This window comes from Mixophyes fleayi, chromosome 4 (assembly GCF_038048845.1).
Source record: "Mixophyes fleayi isolate aMixFle1 chromosome 4, aMixFle1.hap1, whole genome shotgun sequence".
NCBI classification, from domain to species: domain Eukaryota; kingdom Metazoa; phylum Chordata; class Amphibia; order Anura; family Limnodynastidae; genus Mixophyes; species Mixophyes fleayi.
In genome coordinates, this window is record NC_134405.1 from 60,830,944 (window position 1) to 60,852,191 (window position 21,248).

The 21,248-nt window shown below is 41.0% G+C and overlaps 1 protein-coding gene across 1 annotated transcript in view; it reads right to left on the reverse strand.

Moving 5' to 3' along the window:
* Positions 1–1,250: 1,250 nt before the first annotated feature.
* Positions 1,251–21,248, reverse strand: part of LOC142151491 (uncharacterized) — a 37,914-nt gene continuing 17,916 nt past the window's right edge. Inside the window, exons 3-8 of the mRNA XM_075207199.1 lie at positions 18,464–18,608; positions 16,391–16,501; positions 9,874–10,007; positions 6,781–6,956; positions 4,585–4,850; positions 1,251–4,172 (exon numbers count right to left, since the gene is read on the reverse strand). Of these exons, the coding sequence (XP_075063300.1) occupies positions 3,922–4,172; positions 4,585–4,850; positions 6,781–6,956; positions 9,874–10,007; positions 16,391–16,501; positions 18,464–18,608 (1,083 nt within the window). The 3' untranslated portion in view covers positions 1,251–3,921. The remainder of the gene's footprint in view (positions 4,173–4,584; positions 4,851–6,780; positions 6,957–9,873; positions 10,008–16,390; positions 16,502–18,463; positions 18,609–21,248) is intronic.

Sequence of the window (21,248 nt, forward strand, 5' to 3'; positions counted from 1 at the left end):
GTTATTGCATCATCACCAGTCAGATATTGTTAACGTGAAAGTAGTAACTGTGATTACCAGTGTGCCTTATTAGACAATGTGTATTGAAGATGTTATCGTTATTCTGCCTTATACTCACCAGGTGTATGTTATAAGTTAAATGCTATTGTGCTCTATGCTGATCAGACGCATTATTTTGTCATTACTATTGAGCTGAAGGGGTCAGTGGCGCGGTGGCTTACCAAAACTATCCTTATCGCATTCTTAATAAAATCAAGTTGTTTGACCAATCTTTGTCCCTTTCATTGAAGTATTTATCTCCTGACCACCGGATATCCAAAAGAGAAAAGAACCTGACTCGTGTCTGGAGGACAAGGTAAGGGAAGGATTCCCATCAGTACCCGACCACCACACTAGATGGGTTGGTTTGAATGTCTCAGAAACTGCTGATCTCCTGAGATTTTCACACACTCGAGTTTACAGAGAATAGGGCACAAAACAAAAAAGGGGGTCTAGAAAGGTAGGAGGTAAAACAGGAGAGAACAGAGCCACAAAGGCTAAGGGAGTGAAAGGTGTGCAAGAGAAGAACGTGGTCTACTGTATCAAGAGCAGATGTCAAGGAGGATGAGCAGGCAGACTTGACCCTTTGAATTAGCCGTAAGTAGTTGGCCACTTTAGTGAGAGCAGGTCTTGGTGAGGTGCAGAGGGTGGAGGTCCGATTGCATAAAGTCAGGCAGTGAGTGGAGAGAAAGTTGATTCACTGGCTGCACACGTTACTCAACTAGTTTGGAAACAAATGGTGCGAAGGTTGGAGAGTCGAGAGTGTGTGGATGGGTCGGCCATTGTGTAGAAGAGAAGGTGGTTGTAAGGTGCTAGATCAGGTGAGAAGAGCTTTTGTGACAGATGGTGTTGACTTTGAAGTACTCTTGCAGGTGGTCAGTCTGTCTGGAGTGCCAGGGGTTGGGTTCTGGATTCCTGGAGATGATGTGTGGTGGCTGCAGCTGCTTCATCTAGGGCTGCAGTGGGTATCCACGTTTTTAAATGAAATGAGTAGTATAATATGTGCTTAATCATTGGTACTTGACAGTGTGGCTCTAACAACACTAGTTATCAGGATACTCCACTGTTATATGTCTCCTGTCCTCCAGTGGCAACCTTGAGTATAGCAGAATAATTTAAAGAGCACTCACTGTAGAAATGAAATACACATGTATATAATAATTCTTCACATTTTAATTATTAATATAACCATATGATATCTGGAAACTTGATATTGAATTGTACTTTATGGTTTTTGGTGAACTCTATATAATATATATAACATTTTTATGTCTATTCCAATGCACTGCAGAGAAATACGTTTCACTTATAAATAACATAAACAGTCTGTTACTATGAAAAAGATTATTTTAATCTAACATGATATGCTTATATATAACATTATTGCACTGAGATTACAAGACAAAATTATACCTTGTGGCATAAATGAAAGTAGGGATTCCTACCTGGTAAATGTTGTAAAGTAGTTATACAGGGAACACATAACTGCATTAAAAACATGTGATTGCCAGCTCCTACCTAGTAGTTTCACCCCCTGTGCCTCAGGGAGCTTGTCTTGCTGACTTTGCATGCCTGAGCTGCTGCTTTAAGGTTCAGTAAACAACTAGCAGGACAAGCTCCAGCAGGGACTCACAGTATGAGTGTGTCAGAATAGGGTTCCATGTACCCCAAAGTGGAAGAAGGGGTTGTCTGACATTAACTTTTCTGATTTAAAAAAGGTGCAATATTGCTTCCGCGGGTTGGGAACCACTTGGGGCTTAGGGAATCTGCCCCGACAGGCTGGACACAAATATTAACCCTTTGAGACACACGATTTTAACTTCATGCAAATAATAAATGTATTTGTAAAGAACAAAATGACATAGTTAATTACCAGAACAAGATGGCAAATTAATAGCGGAAATATTTTATTCTATGAAATTGTTCTGTTTTCAAGGGGGATCCTAAAAGTGAAGGAGATCAGGAAGCAAGAAGAGTGAGGTGTAACTGAACAGGAGGTTTATCTGATCTAGGCTTGGATGTTCTATGAATGTCTCATGTTCCATGTGCACCCATCACCTGCAACAACGGAGGCAGCCATTTTGTCGGCTATAGCAGTATTCATAATAATTCAGTGCGTCAATTCACTAGGAACTACGTCAAGCATTTTGTGCCTCAAGTCTCAATAAAATCACGAGTTGTTAACAATACCACAAGTTACCCAATAAAATCACGAGTTCCTAGCAAATTGATAGGCTCAATATGTGTAGCCCAGAAATGGCGGCCTGCGCTGTATGTAGGTGATGAGTGCACTTTTAAGTTTACTGGGCTGGCACTTGGCTTAAGACTGGAGTAAGCAAATCAGATGCTGTGATCAGACCATCTGATTAATCAGCGACTCTTGTTAAACAAATGCAGCAGTACATCATAAAACAGACATATGATATTGCATACTCGCCCTCCAAGATTGGCTGATCCTGGAGGAAGAAAGTTTAAGGACAGGTAAACTGTCCATCTTGCCTCTATCGTCTTGCAGTCAAAACACTGATTCTTCCAGAGCGAGTTTGTTCACTGTTCTGTCTTGAAAAGTTCTGATCAAGATAATCTCAGTTGTATCCTCATAACTCACTGTGTTCCATTCTCTGACATGAATCCTAGTTTTCTAAGTTGGAGATCTGCAGCAATGAATTATTAATATGACAAGTAGATACACGATGTGGGATACTGATGCTATCATTAAAACAAGTGTAATCCACAAATAGATTTTATGTACAGTACAATGTAAAAAACACAGTAAACAGAAGATTTACATAATCACAAGGTGCAGAGGAGCTGTCATTTATTACCACCAATCAGATACTAGCCTTCTTCAATCAAGTGCAAGTTTGAATAATGAAAGCAAATATCTGATGTCTGGTTTTTATACAGCATTATTAATTAGGTCTTAAAACAAATGTCTCAATCACTAAAGAGAAGATAAAATTAAACTGTAAAGTGATTCATGGGGGGAACATTACAGAGCAAGTATAATGAGACACCATATAGATTTACAGGTGAGGAGACGATACAAAGCAACAATAAGAAGGAAAGACAGTCTAATCATGTTTTAATTTACTTTTGTATTGGTCTAATGGAAATATTTAGGGGTGAAATGTAAACTTATGCTTATTATAGGACGTCCTCATAAACGCTATGAAGAGAGTCATCATTTGTCCCTGTCCCAAAAGCCTTAGCTTCTCCCAGAGTCCTTCAGTCAATCTTTTTTTCAAATCCCTAACAACAGAAAAGCTTTACATGTGTGACATTGTTGGCAGTACAATAGAGTGGGATATGACGTTTTCAGGAGAATGGCCAGCATCCTATGGTTTAAAAATATGGCAGGCATCAGTCAAACATGATGCAGACACAGCTCCATAAGATTGTTATTAGCCTTGCACAGAGCAATAGGATAATTCACAGTTGTTAGGGTGCCTTAAGTGGGCATATAAAATACAAACTGGACGAACATGAAAAATAAACATTCCCTGATGTATAATTTAAATTTTACTTATCATGAAAGGAGCTCAGATGTGACACTTTTGTTAAGTACCACACAAGCTTGGCTTGTGTTATCAGCTATTTTAGGCTGAAAATGTCTCCCTGCAGTGACCTCTAATAGGCATTTTGACAGGATGTCGGGTGTGTTCAGCAATTTTATCTAAGCCAACTTGTATTTTTGTATTTTAGCTTCCCTGCTTCTTACTGGGAAGAAGCTAGACAATGAAGTAACATAAGAGGACATGTGGGATAACAGATTGAGATCAGGGGCCTGAGGTATTCGGTACTAAAATGCTGATGAAAGCGCCACTTCATATTTATAAATATTGTTTTTGCATATAATAAAATCAGTTCTCCCGCGTGACACTAAGAATCCTCTTCCTTCTCCCTGTGTGTTAGAACGGTCAGATCCTCCTTCTCGTCGCTGTACTCATTGGCATTGACATGGACCAAAACAGGGCGGGAAAGAATCCTGAGAGCTTCCAGGTAGCTCGGGGGCGGAGTCTGTGTGTTCTCCAGTGGGCGGGACAGGACACGCAGAGCATGCATATAGCTGGGAGGAGGGGTGATGGTGTTATGTAGACGGAATCCATGAGGAGCCAACAATGCATTCACTTCTGTTACCAAAATACAGAAAAGTGGTTACCACGTGAAAGAAAATAGTAGTGGAGTATAGCAAAATATGTTAGAGATATCTTATAACTTTATACCCGTTTTAAAAGAAATTCATATTCTAGTTTTGAATTATACCATCACAGATAGAAAATGGGTTCATCGATGTTGTGGGCTGAATAGTGTTAAGGGAATTCACTAGGAATTGGTGCCAGACGACATATAGATATAGATCACATTAGAGGTGCATATGGGGAGTAAACTGTGCCTTTTGATAGGTGACAAAGATATCTGACCAGGTTGGTCACGGTGCCTCATACCTCGGAGAGAAGATGTAGCCTCTATTACACATGCACACACAGTGATGTCTTAATTTGCTCTTATTTCCCTGCTTACCGCTTGTGAGGTGAAACTCACCACTGGAGTCTTGGAGGATGGCTGGTGAAGATGGGGGACTGTTGGTTTCCTGCACGATGAGATTGGGGACTTCCCTGTGGTAAATATTCCTCCGTGACTGCAGCTCACGGCGGGGGTGGGGTTGTTTACAGAAAAGGGAGAGTACGTTCTTGTGCAAACACTGAGTGCAACACTTCCAGGACTTCACTACACGAAACCAGCAGAATACCATGACCATAATGGCAGCAGCACTTATAGTCATCCAGACAAGCCAGGATTCCTCCATTCTGAGAGAAAGATGGAGAGAACAGGTCAGAGAGCAAGTCTAGATATCATGTGACCAACCCCCTACCCCCTCGACACAGGTCATGTGACCACCCCCTGACACAGAAATAATCATATTTTCAGGTTGTTGCTTTTTTTGTTTGTCTTTCACATGTAATAAATAAACAGGCCTCGGGTATAGATAAGTTACTAATTTGAACATTATAAAAGCAATTGAAGTTTAATTGATAACACAATGCAATGTGTACAGATGGCTGTAACCTGTAACGAACAATCAGATCTCTCTCTGTTCCTGACGGCCTTGGAGCCATTTTATCTTTTATGTCCTCTCAAACTAGAGGGACCTGATTCATTAAGGATCTTAACTTGAGAAACTTCTTATTTCAGTCTCCTGGACAAAACCATGTTACAATGCAAGGGGTGCAAATTAGTATTCTGTTTTGCACATAAGTTAAATACTGACTGTTTTTTCATGTAGCACACAAATATCAACTTTAAATTTCAGTGAACAAATAAGCTATCAAGTATTTGTGTGCTACGTGCACCCCTTGCATTATAACATGGTTTTGTCCAGGAGACTGAAATAAGAAGTTTCTCAAGTTAAGATCCTTAATGAATCAGGCCCGAGGTCATTTATAAACTAGCAAAGTGTGAGACTACAGGGAAAATTCTGTTTTGTGACATCACATGTCTACAATTGGCCAACTGGACCCAGGTTTATAGAGTACAACATGAATTTGCAGTATGAGAAGTCTGGAAAATATTATTTTAATGCGTTCAAAGGGTGGAATTGGCATCTATATGGGCAGATAATGTAATAAAAATAGCACACAAGAGTGACAAAGCTAAGCTGAACAGTAATTTAGGACAATAAAGAAGAATGTTAAATGAATGAAAGAGGTGGTCCTGGGGTGGTGGTGGGTTGTGACATGCACATTTTCAGGAGCACTCACAATCCCGCAAACTGAGCGATTCCGAAATGTGCTTAGTGGACTAGTAGGTGCACTTCTGCATATAAAGAGGCATTGCTGTTCTGCGGTCCGTAAATCCCTTTTTTCTTAAGTTCTTTTGGAAAAGGGATCTACCTCTACTAAGACTCCATGTCTGTGTAACTATTTACTTATTTATTTATGCTTTTGTTATAATGCCCCTGTATAAACGTCTTACTTTATAAATCAATATGAGATGTTAGCTTCTAATTTGTCAACTGTCATTGGAAAAGCCAAATATAAATATAACTGGTTGCTATGGGTTACAGCACATTTCTGAACATTGCACCATGTTATTAAATAGCCCCATTAATATCAAAACAGTCCTAAATGAGGGCTACTTGTATTTATAACTTATTTGGTATGAAGGGTGATACAAATTTATTTACAGTTTTATAGACGTCATACAAGCACCAAAAACACATCAAATAAGTACAAGACAAAGGGGAATATCTATGAAAACTGGTGGATAGGTAACTGTACAAACAAGGTGCTGTAACACATTGCAACAAGGAAAAGGAAGGTGACTGGCTGCTATTGGTTATAGGACCTTTTAACAGTAAAAAGGAGAACTCAAACCAAAAATAAAAAATAAAATAGCCGTGGGAGGTGTTTGATGAGATGCTCTGTTCACTACTTTTCCCCCGTGATGTTTGCATTCGCCTAAATAAAGCTTTCATATTTCAAACTCCACTCAGAACAGCATTTTCATGGTTCATAGATTCCCATAGGTTGCAGCACATACACAACACTGTCACCTGCTCACAGAGTGTCAAACCCACCTACACCATAAAGAACCAAACCATGAAATAACACAGGCCATTGCAGAAGGTACGTTAATGTATTCACGTCATGCACACACTATGCATACCGTAAACCTAAGAAATGTGTCATATCTGTGCTGCCGATGGTTTAACCACTGTACATAACAAGGGGGACTGACCTGGAGCGGTTACACTGCAGGTATGTAGTCAGACCAGACACACATATATCAACGACTTGATGGTCACAGTCCCAGATTGAGGTCCTGTTTTCCAGGCACTCTAACAGCACAGGCTTCAATGGAGACTTTCCCTTCTGAATTGGTGAGAAAATGGGTCTCTGAGCCTTACACCCCATCTGAGGAACAGGACAGAGGACAAGATGAGACTACAGGATTATACGAGACATAACATGGCAAATGTAACAAAAAATCATTCACATTCCTTTCTTGCTGCTTATAGGTTATTTTATTCAGTCTAACTTGATTAACTATAATGCATATTTATATAAAGGTATCTAGTCAAGGTTATACGCAAAAAAAGTGGTGTTTACATACGGTATTACGTACCCTCTACTAGAAATTATAAAGATATGAGTGACCATATACAGGCAAGAGGTCGCGGGCAAGACGATTTTATATAGGTTATTGATGCCCAAGGTGACTTTTAATATCCATAATAATTTACAGTAGAGGGTGTGTTATTCCCTATAATACATATTCTCCTATTGACCACTGAAGGGATCCCATTATAATTCTCCAATTATAAGCAATAACATCAGAAATCATGGTTTATACAAGTATTATTTCCAGGAGTTTATACATATTAACATCACTTGTGTATTATATACAGGAAGTAGGTAATATAAAGTCACTTAATAGGGCATTGGAGCAGCACGTGTGGCCAACACAGCCTGTATGTGCTGTGGCATTGAGTCTACCAATGGCTGGCATAGGGCAAGAGGGTGGCAGCACCATTATTACACAAGAAATTCACTCAACTGACATCCGATTGATGCTGGTGGAAAAATTATTCCTCAGGTATCGTTCCAGAATATCCCTTAAATGATCGACTGGCTTCAGATCTGATGATAAGGCGATGACATATGTATAATATCATTGTCATTCTCATCAAAACTCTGGAAGACCACGTCTTTGTGGATGAGGCCATTGGCACCCTGGAAGTCATCTCTCCCATCAGGAAAATAAATGCATGGGGTGAATATGACCACCCAGTACCATTAGGTAGTGATTAGCATTGACCTTGCCTTCCAAGGTAATGTCTGCAACCAGACAATGCCAGAAAAATGCCCCACAACATTACAGAGCCACCAGAACAATTCACTATAGGAAACAAGCACACAGAGCTGTAAAGTTCTATAGGCTGGTGTTTGTCGAGATCATAATAAAGGATGATTAATCTGACCAGTTCACCTTCCTCCACTGCTATTGTCTATTACCTGTGCTCTTTGCATCAATGAACTCGCAAATGTGCATTGACAGGTTTGTTGGGTTGGTTAATGTACTGCAACCCGACTAGAATATCCTGCTCGTCTGACAGTTTTTAATGAAACTTGCTGCTCGCACCACAGGCTGAAATTTTGCAGTTAGTTGATCTGTAGCAGCTCACCTGTTTCACCTATAAACTAATGCACAGATATCGTAAGCCTGCAATATACGCTTTCACCAACTGTTGTCCTTTACGGATGAGGCTTAAAGTTATCACCCAGAGCTCCGTCCTGACATCACTTTGGACTCCGTTGCTCATGAAACATTAGTAAGTCGCGCAGTCTTGGTCACTGAAACAGCTGCCAGACACGCCCCAAAAATCCTCCTTTCAATGACACTGAAGTCTCCTCATGAAGCCATGCTAGCTCTAATTATAAGCAACCAGGGCAGTCCAGCATTTTTATATCTGGTCATGACCATGCTGGGATGTTACTATCTAAATGAGCCACACACACGTGTGGAATCCTTTGCTTTCAATATGCTTGATGTCCCTTATCTATTCCAGGTGTTTTCATGTTTGTCCACTACCAGTAAGTATAAACCCCTGTACATATTAATTATATAAACAGCGAGTTCTGATGTTACAACTTAAATTATTTATCATAAAATCATTTGTATTATAAGCAATAATGCATCCCATACTGTCACCTTGGATTTTTGTAACCTGTAAAAAAAAAAAAACATTCTACAGCATTTCTGCTTTTATATGGTCACAGAACTTCATAGCGACTTGTAATATCTAGATAATTTACAGTAGGGAGTGCATCATCCACTTCATAACTCCTCAAAAACAGCAGTCTGCCAAAATGTTGCACCCCTGCCATTTTGGCACAGTAGTTCACTCACCCAGGTGCAGTTGCGCAAAAGTAGGGGCATTCTGTCATAATATGGAACTTAACCTTATTTCAGGAAAATAACCTTTAATGTGACTTTATAGTACAATGTGAAAGAGTGCTGGAAGTTATTTCTTAACTCATTTACTTGTAATGCGGATAGCTTTCAACTAGGTCCTTCCAGCATTACCTATACCCTGTATGTAGATGTAACAGATAGGTGTATGTACCCTGTTATGGAAAGTAATTATTAGTGTAGGTATGAATCAGTACCATGGTAAATGGGCATTCACAATTTGTTTATTTCAGATATTATTTTATAGAGCAATAAAACAGAGTCCATGGTTCTTATTGTGATTAGTATGTCTATGCAATGGGCTGTTCTCTTTTCAAAGCTGCGTTTATAGAGCATTATCACAAGATATTTGGCTCATATCCTGGCACACACTCTATCACCATGACTGAAGGAACGGAGTTTATACAGGATTGTGTTGCGGCTTCTGGTAGAATCAGGACACAGAGACACTATGGGGGAATTCAATTAGCCGCGAAGTGTCTCAAAGACTTTCCAGATAGATGTGTGAGGAAAGATGAATGGAGATTTCTACCATAATTGCTGGCAATGTGCGCGGTGCCATGTTCGCGCACCACATCGCTGCCAATTCAATTCCCCCCCTATGAGTAGAGACGGAGATCCACATCTGAGGCTTTAAGTGTATTTAAGTGTAGGAGGTCATAGTGAGAGTCAGCGCTATATGCCTGCCCTTATTTTGTTTGCTATGTGGTGTTATAGGGATGTCAGTTTTAAGGTCTAAATCTACATTTAGGTCCGGCACTCTGCGCTCTTTATACCTGCATTTGCCTTTTGATTAACTTTCTTGAGGACCAAGAACAGGATATTTGCTAGAAAGAGCTAGCACTCTAGCACTCTCACCTGTTGGCAGAGCAGTGGAGCATCATTCTCCTGTAAGCTGGTGAAACACATCGGTCTCCAGTCACCCTCCGTAAGCAACTCTACGTGTCCATCACAAGACGAGCGGCCCGTGGACAGCCTCCAAGAGCTGTTCTCTGTGGGATAGAGAAGAGCAGGTGAGAGACATTGCTAATCAATTCCAGAGATTAAGCATCTTCTAACAGCTACAAAGAGATTTTATTCTAAGGGTTATATTTACTAAACTGTAGGTTTTAAAATGTGGAGATGTTGCCTATAGCAACCAATCAGATTTTAGTTATTTTTTTAAGTACATTCTGCAAATTGACAGGTAGAATATAATTGGTTGCTATAGGCAACATCTCCACAAACCCGCAGTTTAGTAAATATACCCACACATGAGGCACATGGCATTAATCCGCTAAGTAAGGCTTGGGTTAAAACTATATTTGAATGTTAACTTATCTTTGCTGATACAAAGTATGTATTATTAATCACCTGGGAACAATCTGTTTGTTTGTTTTTTACTTCTTGAACATTTTTTGTAGTTTTTTGGGGGGGTGGGTATTCATTTTTGAATGCTCCATGTTACCTTATTTATATGTTCTGAAAATTAAAATCAGAAAGTTCTGAAAAACTGGATGCTACTTATTAAAATCTTTTCTCTTGTAAGTATAGGTAGGTGTCTAGTAGGTATCTCTGGTAAAAGCCCTGCTGCCTCCAGGAGGTTGGATACTAAGGGGTATATTTACTAAACTGCAGGTTTGAAAAGTGGAGATGTTGTCTATAGCAACCAATCAGATTCTAGCTGTCATTTTCTAGAATGTACTAAATAAATGATAACTAGAATCTGAATGGTTGCTATAGGCAACATCTCCACTTTTCAAACCCGCAGTTTAGTAAATATACCTCTAATCATTTGTCCCAAAGTTGACTAAAAGGACATCTTAACCAACCAAAGACATAACCGCATGGGAAATTCCAGTTTTCCTCAACGTAGTACACTAGAAAGGTATTTAATGTAGAAACGTCCAGTCTTTTCACGCGTTACAATGTGGAACACAGAAATGGTGAGATGTTCCAAAGCAGTCCACAAGAACCAACATGGTGGGAACCATAAGAAACAAGACAGACCAGTAACCACTAAGATACTGCAGCAACTTTTGCCCAAAGCTGGCCTTTATCAACTTTACTGATAGAATCCTGTAAATATTAGTGAAGGTGTGCATGGGAGACCATGCTGCTGCCCGAGGACTAGGTTCAGGTGTCAAGGTTACAATGAAAACAGTAACATTGAGCCACATCCCGAAGCCAAGGGGTGTGGGAAAGAACTGCAAGTTCTGAAACCTAGAGCGAAGGCTCAATCCAAAGTCAAGTTCTAACTGAAAGAACTCCATAAGGCTCTGGGTGAGTAGTATTATCATTCACAAGAAAAGTAATAACTACAAACTCTTTGGACTATCCAAACAGTAGATGGCATCTGTGAGGACACCGGGGTGGAACTGCAGTTCTCTAGGTATACGGCCCTCTAGGTTCTCAGGTCCCACAGGTAAGGAGGCAAGAAAGAGATAATAACCCCTTTATTTAACAAAGTGTACACACTAAGCATAATACAACAGTGCTCCCCAAGGAGAAACCTGTTCTCCAACCAAATATAAAAAGTGTCAGAAAATCACCAATGCAAGTAATAACTCCACAACAAAGTTCCTAGCAGGTTACCTCCCAGCAGAGTCCTAGCAGGCACAATTTCCCAGTAATACAGTCCACAGATGACAATCCAAGTGGGCCAGGGTTTCTGATCCGTAAGATGGTTCTGAGTATCTTGCTGATCCCAGATGCACGGCCAATTCTTCACCAGCTTGGTGGGGCCCTGGGTATTAGTTTTCATACTGATGTAGGGTCACCACTGCCCCAGAATCTGCAAGTGCTCGGAGTGGTGACAGCATAAGTCCTAGAGGTACACCATCCACTTGTCTGAAGAAGCTCCTGCTTCAAGCCCTTCTTTCTGGCCCCAATAGAATACGGTTACTCTCAATCAGTCCAAGTCCTTACTCTTCCAAGATTCTCCAACAACAGCCCCCCTCCCCTCTGGAAGTCCCTTTCTGCCTCTTCCCAAAAGTCAGCCGATCCTTGCCCCTCCCTGGGTCAACCCCCCCCCCCCCTCCCCCAGCCATGGTCCCTTTTTACTGGTGGTGCGTAGAGTCTAGGTGGTAACAGGGATGGAGGTAGAGCATGACATCGGTGGTCGAAAGGCTGCTGTTTCCGTGCCATCCAGTCTGGGTTGGAGAGGTACTGGAATAGTGGTCAGTAAACAGGTAAAGTCCACCTCCTGGTTGTAGATAGAGTCCTGACCCTCCTGTTTTTAACCCCTTCCACTCTTTTTTTTTAATGTCACAGGGTCCACAGCTGTTTCACACTTCCTGTGAGCAGCCTCCCCCCTCACTCTCTGAACACCACAGCAATAACAGATCTGGCCACCGGGCAGCATTTAATAACAGAGTGGGCCGCTGTTGTTCAATTGACCCACTGATTGACTGCACGGGCTGGCCCGATATTCTTAATGTAAAGTCGCAGTATTATTGCCCTAAGTATTAAGGTTGATAGGTCTGTGGCTTCAACGCCCATGCTGCTAAGGCTATGAGTTCTTAACTAGGATGCAGTACTAGCCTGACATACCACGTCCAGTTGAGATGGAGGATGCCAAAAACCAGCGCTTCCTGAGGGGCTCTAAGGCTATGAAAATAGCCGATTGCCTCCTGCTTGACCCTCTAGACTAGTCATAGAAACATGATGGAAAGCCACAAATCAAGTACCTAAGCTAGCTTATTTAGGTTTCAGCAAAGCAATTCTTTGTATGGTATTCCACAATAAACTAACTGAAAATACTTGGATTTGACTCAAGGACAGTGGAATGGATAAAGATTTGGCTAATCGACAGGAGACTGAGCATTACAGTTAATTGTATAAGCTAAGCTAAGATGAAGGGCCGGTCTACATGGGAAGTCCAAAGAACAGGGTTGATAACCTAGAAAGGGTAAAACAAAGGCACAGTCACTCAGAGAAAAAATAAGGAGGCCTGATCTCCAAAAAACATTAATGAAATAGGAAAGAAAAGAAAGAGAAGGGCTAATTAGAGTTGTGCATAACAAAACTTATCATGTAAGACTTCTAGAGCTGAACATGTGCACCTAAATAGCTCACTATGTATGTCGCCCTACCTCCACCCACCTTTATTTAGCTTATCTACTTAACTAAAATAAACACACAGAGACATGTATAAGTTGGCAAAAGGGAGGCCACAGTTTATTAATTTAAATAACCTTTGGTGGCGGAGAAAGGGCACAGCGGGACAGCTACCAAGCTGATGAAACACATAAACGTGGGAAATGACGAAACCGCCGTACATCCACTAACAGGGGCAAATAAACGCGAGAAATGGCGAAACCACCGTACATCCCCTAACAGGGGATCACATCCCCAACAAACTGGAATGTGCTAACTTGGCATCAGAGTGACTGTACCCCCTCTAAACTCACAATGCCCCCCTTCACCGAGCCGGACAGGGGACCCTCCTCACCGAAGGACCAAAGAGTTACTGCTGCCTCGAAGGGGACAGTGACCACACTAGTGCTTTACTAATCAGCCGCTGAATGCAGTGCCTTCCTACCAACTGTGCCTGCTCTGTGACGAAACGGGAAAGAATGGTTAAAACAGAACTAACTACCACAGTAAACCAGGCGTAGGTGGGCGGGATTTTGTGACAAAGAGTGAGACAACCAGGAAGTGCTGCTTCCTATATAAAACCAGGACCCTCCCACTCCATCTATCATTGGTCAGGCCAGAACTGTAGTTAACCCCCTAAAGGTAAGTGTAAGCTCAGTCACAAACACTGTCGCCATTTAAGTGCGTTCAGCTCAGAGCCTCACTTGTCATTAGAGGTGATTTTATATATGAGCCGAAGGGATTTTTCATACATATGCACTGGAAAAATGGTCAAAAAAGGCATGAAAACTGACATGAACTTTAGTGGAGTGCTTCTAAAAAGCAATTTCCATGTATTATGGTTTCTCCAACAGAATCAATTGTATTATTAGCATGTGTTAATGCATGAGAGGGCATGCGGATACCCGGCATTATAACAGAATGCAATGATGGCAATGGCACCACTCACCATTAAGTATCCTATTTTTAGTGCTCTTTGTTTATTAACATGTGAAAAGCACAGTGTGTGTGAATAAGCCCCGAAGAGAACTTTTTTTGCAGAAAGTTCCATGTAATAGTCTGAAAATAGTTGTAGTGAAAAATCATGCAGTAACAAAACTCAAAAGTACGAGCTACAAACATATTGCGATATTTAAGACAAATAGATAATATTAAGATAATATAAGAGCAAAAAACTGAAAATACAAAACACACACAAACAAATGGCAGACTAGATGGACCTGTAAGTTATATGAACATAAGCTGGTAAAATACTTTTGGATGAAATGGCCATTTGCCCAGATCCACCAGTTCCCAACGTAAAAGTCGGCAAGTCACTTCTCCACTTCCTGGTATCTGAACGGCGGTGATGAAGGGGGGAGTATGTCTCTGCCTAGACCAGAATCCTCGAGGATGAGCAATCAAGAGTATGGTGGGAACGGTTTAAATGCCAGTAAATAGCTAACCTAGGAACCCTAGAATGGAACTGGGCATTGCTACCACCACCTAAATCGGCAGTACCTGCATGCACTCCTGCGTCGACAACAGAGTGCGGACACCCAACTCTGGTGCAGATGGAATTTCTCCTGAGGAATTAAGACTCAGGCATGGGCTGTACTGAATTCCTGACCCATGAAGCTCATCCTCCTCATAGGAAGATATTTGGTGGTTGATAGAGTGGTTAAGCCTAGGTATAGAATGACAGCATTCCTCTCCCTTGACAGAGTGTTGATTAAAGTGTCATACTATAATCCCTACGTAATTGAAGAACTGACACAACCTTCGTAACACCCGTGAAGCTGTCAACAGGGCGAAGTCAGTTGGTAATGCTGGTCCAGAAATTTAAATCTAGAAAATAGGGTTGTGCTGGACAAATCAGAACACTGAAATAAGTGCCCTTGATATCGATGGAAGAGCAAATGTCCATAAATGCCACCACTGACTCCACATTGAAATGGAAGGTCCTTACAAGTGTGTTAACTGATCCATCCTTTTTGGAGGTGACAAGTGGTTTGAATAATTCCGCTAGAAACATTTTGTTGCTGATACTGGATCCACCATCACTTGAGAGATAAGGGACTCCAGAGCTTGGAATAGAGCAAATTTATACTCTGGGCTTTGAGGTTAACTGGACGAATAAATGGGTAGCAATTGTCATGCATGGGGGATATGGTGTGCTGGTGAAAGCGTCATCTTACTTAACGAGTGTGCAACCTCCTGGAGGCACCCTGGACTACACCACCGCTGGTTCTGTGTTCCCCATAGTAATACACGGGAAATAAAGCATTACATAGAAAAAGAAGTAAAAGTATGACAATGTTGATAACTGGTTTATGGATTGCATAATAGAAAAAAAATGGTTATATAGAATCAGAATATCTTGCACAGAGATGTGGTACATATACCAAGGGCTGTCTTCTTGGCACAAAAGTTGGAGCAAAGGATGATAAGCGCATGTAGGATACACATATCAACGCAGGCTAAACATCACAAGGTATATGAAGACTACGATATAACACTTGTCAGATTTATCATTGGCTGTTTGTTATAAGCACAGTAGACTGCTGACCTTTCTACAATGCACTTATTGTGATGCTGTTCCTAATGTGATAAGATCATCTTACACACATTCCAATAGTAGTATTACATCTGATAATAAAAAGGAAATTTATGTAGCATCAACTTTTCCCAATGCACACCAGGTAAAAATATAAACTTCCTTATTTAAACATATAATACAGTAAAGGAGAGTAACTATGGACATAAACTAACTAACTAAAAAAGCAGTCTTCCCCTAATGCATAAGTACAGAATATTTCATATTAACCAATGAGTCATATCATATGATACAATATTTTGTATTTCTAAATAGAAGTACCTCTGTGGGGTTCAGCTGGGCTCCTAGGGCCTCATTTAGAGATAGGAGTAAATCTAGCGGTAGGTGAGAGCAGCGGGGCAGATTTAGGTTTGGGAGGGAGATATGTCCTAGCCAATGCTATATCAGTGTCAAAATAAAACTGTCCAGCACGCAAAAAAATAAGGGATTGCATTTGCACCCCTTGCATTGAGTTTATCTAGGTGCAAATTGGCACCCTTTTCTGGATGTGCCTTAAATGAGGCCCTTACTGCTCATGACATCCATCCATGACATCCATCCATGGCTTGGGGTCGAGCACGGAGCACAGTCACATTTGCAATCTCTGTATCCACAATAGTGAGGTCAGTGCATTTATCTATACTATATGGACTGTGAATACATTACTGCTATGTATTGCTCAGTAGTACAGTGTCAGTTCTCAAACTGAACCTTGGTCATTACCTTTAGGGTCTGTGATGTTCTGGTTACAAGAGACAACAGCAATAGTGTTAGGTTTACAGAGCTGCACGGCTTGTCCTGTGCTCTCACACTCACTCACGCTGGACTCGTTTCCTGCGATGAACAGAGAAGAGACACTGCTGAGCCAGAAGAGCATACAGATTCTGTGATAAACAGTCAGATACAGGCACAGAGGTCAGCCTGTCATTGGTGGCCAGCCTCTCTAAATTTACTCTGTGACCAGTGTCAAGAAAGACAGGATTATGGCAGGAAATATGGATTCTCTTCAAGGGTAGATGTCCTTAGGGGGGTATTCAATTGTTAGCGAGATGCGTTAAAATTTCGCGCTCGAAAAAAAACAAAAAACCACGCTCGTTTTTTCCTGTACGAGCGTGCGTTTAAAAAAAAACACCCCTCAATTCAATTGTTTTTTTGCATTCACCCCCTCGCGCTCTATTATTGGTCCTAGCGAGTTTGAAATGAGGAGTGGTTAAGGCACTCATTTTACTATAACAAAATAAAAGTAAATTAATGCAATCAAGAAGGGCCCCAGCACTGCACAAGAGAATGGGCCCCCAGCACTGCAATGAAGAAGGGCCCCAGCACTGCAAGCAACAATGGCCCCCCCTGTACAGCAGAATTAAAGATTTTACAAGGAGGTAAATTTTTTTAAATTTACAAACATTTGAACACTGGCCAAGCATGGACATTTGTAAGGTACAAATATTTGTGGGACAGTGGGCAAGCTGGACCTTTCTTTGAAGGTAAAAATATTTGTTAGGACTTTGCGTAAATGAGTGTGTGTAAGTAAAGCATAAAAAAACTGAGGATTTCGTCCATGGTGAGTATTTTTTTTTTTAATTAAAATCTATGGTGTACATGAGGGTGTTTACTGTATTTCTTGGGGTTTTATTATTTTTAATAAAGATTTGTGGTTGGAATGAGGGTGTTGTGCTTTTATTTAACATTTTGCTTTGTGGAACTACAGATCACAGCCAGCCGTGGGTGTAAGAGCATGTTGGCACTTGTGGTTCTACTACAAGTGCAAACATGCCCTGGGTGCTATGGGTACGCTGGTGCTTGTAGTTAGACAAGTAGCAGCATGCCCACACTATTTAGGACAACATGGCTGGCTGGGACATATAGTTCCACAAATAAATTTTTTATTTTTTTTATCCAAAATCCCCATTTATTACCCTACTACCCATAGCCCGGGGGTAGTAGGAAGAGCCCTAGTGCTATCGGCACTGGCCTGGGTGTCCCTAGGGGGGTGGCCCGCTTACATTTTTCAGTGGACCACAATCCCTAGGGAATCCAGGCCAGCGCCGAACAGTCTGTGGGTGTTTAGTCATTATGGCCGTGGGACCCAAACTGCGTTCCCCCCCCCCCCCCCCCGTTATAGTGCCTATCACCCCGGCTGGTTTGCCTAGTGCTGGTTCAATTAAATTAGGGGGAACCCTACGTCAAATTTTTCACACATTAATAGCCTGCCAGCACTAGGGCGAAGACTAAATAGAGTGGGGAGCAAACGATTTTGCTTTTAAAAAAAAAAATAAAAAAACATGATACTTTTTGGCACAACCACCCCCCCTCCCCCCCCCCCCCCTTAAAAACAAAAAAATAATATAAAAAAGTTTAAATACATGCACCACTATGGTTTTTTCTAAAGGGGGAAATTTCCAAAAATTATTAATTATTATACACTTTTTTAAGTACTTTTCTTTTTTAGGTTACTTTTATGAACTTTTACACCTATTTTCTCAGTTTAATGTATATTTTTTTAAAACAGCATATTTGCCTTTTTCACACTCGGCGTTAAAAAACAATTGAATAGCTTTTTCCGCTAAGGGTTCGCAGCCAGCCTATAATTTAACATTGACAAACGCTTGGAGCGCGATAACACCGTTTCGGTAAAAAAAAAAAAAAAAAAAGATTAGAATTGCGTGAGAAGTTTTCGCGCTCGAAAATAAGGTAAAATAGCAAAAAAATGACTTTGCACGCTCGAACTTCCAAACTCGCTAACAATTGAATACCCCCCTTAGTGTCATTGCAGCACAACTTGTATTCCTGACAAACCTGTGCACTGTACCCCTTGGATGGCTCCGAGTGAGTCGTTTGGAGAAGACTTCAATGTCCATGTGAGACTTGGCGTCCCACAGCCCGCTTCCTTGCATACAACTTGTGCAAGTGGAGAGTCCGTGTCCCACTGGCTATCGCACACCTGCACACAAACATACAAAGATCAACTTATGTCTTTCACATTATCCATTAGTTTATCATAAGCTGCAGCTTCTCGTATTAGGAAATTATGAATATTAAATGAAAGCGGAGATAAAATATTTTAATACTTGAACATTTTGCTTGATTTTTAATGACTGTGGGACTAATGTGGAGTTCGATGCAATTTACACCAAAAAAAACACAGACACAGATTGCATCCAAACAAAACATGTATTTCACGTAGTATGAGAAGGATTGTGTGAATGATTTTTCTTGCAAATAAATAAAATAATAAAAAAGTGTGTACACCCCCTCCTTCCGAAGTACTGCCAACACCAAAGCTCTTCGTTTGGAGTGGTAGCGGCAAAAAAGGCGAGGGAGGGGGGTGAAAATGTGGACACCAGCACTGGATGATGACAGGTAGGACTGGTACCACTACAGCTTGGGGTCCCTCTGCCAAAGTGACAATCAGCCGTAGCCTGTTCAGCACCAGGCTGGATGCAAAAACCTTCAAACTACATCTCTCTTTTATTCTAAGTCCTAACAACAGCCATACATTTGCCCCATAAATTATTCAACGCTTTTAGTGTACAAAACCTCACCACCACTGATGGGAGACGATCACCTATTCTTTGAAGACGTACGTCGTTAGATTACCCTACAGTCTTCATCCCTATGATCTTAAAGTGTGTCCCCTTGTTCTAGAAATCAGATTATTTTTAAAACATCTGAACCCTATCAATGCCCTGCATATATTTCTATGTGTCTAGCACATCATCTATGACCCTTTTGTCCTCTAAGCTCTACATGCTCAGCTCTTCTAGTCTGTCCTGAAACGTCTCCCATTTGATATTAACGTCTTTTTGGAGATAATCTCTCCAGCAGTGTACATACTACTCCAGTGATATATAATTCTTCCGGCTACTAATACCTCTTCCTATACAACCAAGTATTCTCCTGACATTGTCCACTGCATCCTTACCTATATCATCCGAACCTAGAACTCCAAGGTCATTTTGATCTGTTGCTTGTCAGAAAACCAGATGCATCAACAGGGCAGAGGACAGGCCCAAATGTTAAGGATTTTTTTTTTCTATCACCTGCCATGCACCCAGCTAAAAATAGCAATAATTGACACCAAAAATAGCAAGCAGTTTAGCAGCTGTAAAGTGATAAGATCTAGAGGAAATAAAGGTGAATGGGGAAAACTGTGAAACGTGAGATACAGGATGGAAAAAGCTATTTACAGAGAAACAGTGTGTGTGTGTGTATGTGTGTGTGTATATATGTGAGATTAGTGAAAAACAACATCCATACCGCCTCGCTGGTTAATGGTTAATAACCCTCAATGTATTTAGAGGAGAATTTCAGTGTCACATCAATTTTATAATAAAACGCTTTACCACCGTCTACTCTAAACCGTTTTTTTTTAACTTAACGTTTACTTTTTTCATTAATGGCTTATGCATGCTTTTCTGTGAACTTACAAGAGCTTCCCCTAACATCTCCTCTGCCCTATTTGCATTCAAAAGTATGGTGGCAATCGGTGATTTAAGGGTCGGGTGACAGTATCACCAAATAAAATGACATTAGACAACCTATTTTCAGAAACTGCGTGTGAAGTATCAAGCAGCGATGAGGAAGAGGAATCACAACTACATGCAGATGCTATTCACAAAAGTGTAAAAATGTTCCCTGCTACAACAATCAGAAGTTCCCCACAGTGCCCCCCTATAACCTGAGGGGGAGTGTGGGGGATTGCCATGGCTCCTAGTTATCCATCCCCTTCAAACTTACAATCTATCCCAAAAAAAGTTCCCAATCCCAGAACTAGAAGCCAGAGATAATCTTAAAGGTCAGTTACCATTGCTATCTGAAAAACCATCTGTTGGCATTGCCATTCTACAGTATTGTCATTCTACATCTATTCATCTAATTTCAATTACCCGTATTTCCCCCTGTAGAAGACGCACCTTTTCCCAAAAATTTGGGGTCTAAACACTGGGTGCGTCTTATACAGTGGTAGCGGGGATCCAGGGGAAGGACGTTTGCAGGGGCGATTGCAGGGGCTTGCTGCCGGCGGCTGCACACTATGTGCAGGTCCGTTCGGCAGAGACAGGCAGGGAGAGTGTGCAGCCGTCGGGAGCAAGACCCTACAATCTCCGCACACTTTGAGTTATTTTTTTTCCAAATTTCGGGGCCATTAAGGTGCGTCTTATACATGGGAGCGCCTCGTACATGGGGAAATACGGTACTTTATTCACCTTAGGCTTCCCAATTTTGATTTCAAAATCAGTAAACTTAATGGGCCACCAAAGCGGACTACAAATCTTCAATTTGATTTTTATTTTTTACCTCATGTAGGTTTTGAAATGTTCAGAAATACACAATTTTTGGTGTGCGTGAAGATCTAAAATACCAATTTTCTCAGACGAAGATTAAGATATTTCAATTAAGTGAAAAAAAAAAAGAAGAAGATTTTGTTCAGAATCTAGGGTTTAATTTAGGCTTTTAATGGAACAGTGATCATAAGTTTTGTACCCGATTTCATCTGAATCCCTTTAATAGACTGCAAGGGGATGTACCATCGCTTGATCATTGCTCCAATGTAAGGACTGAGCTTCCACCTGCTACAAATAGG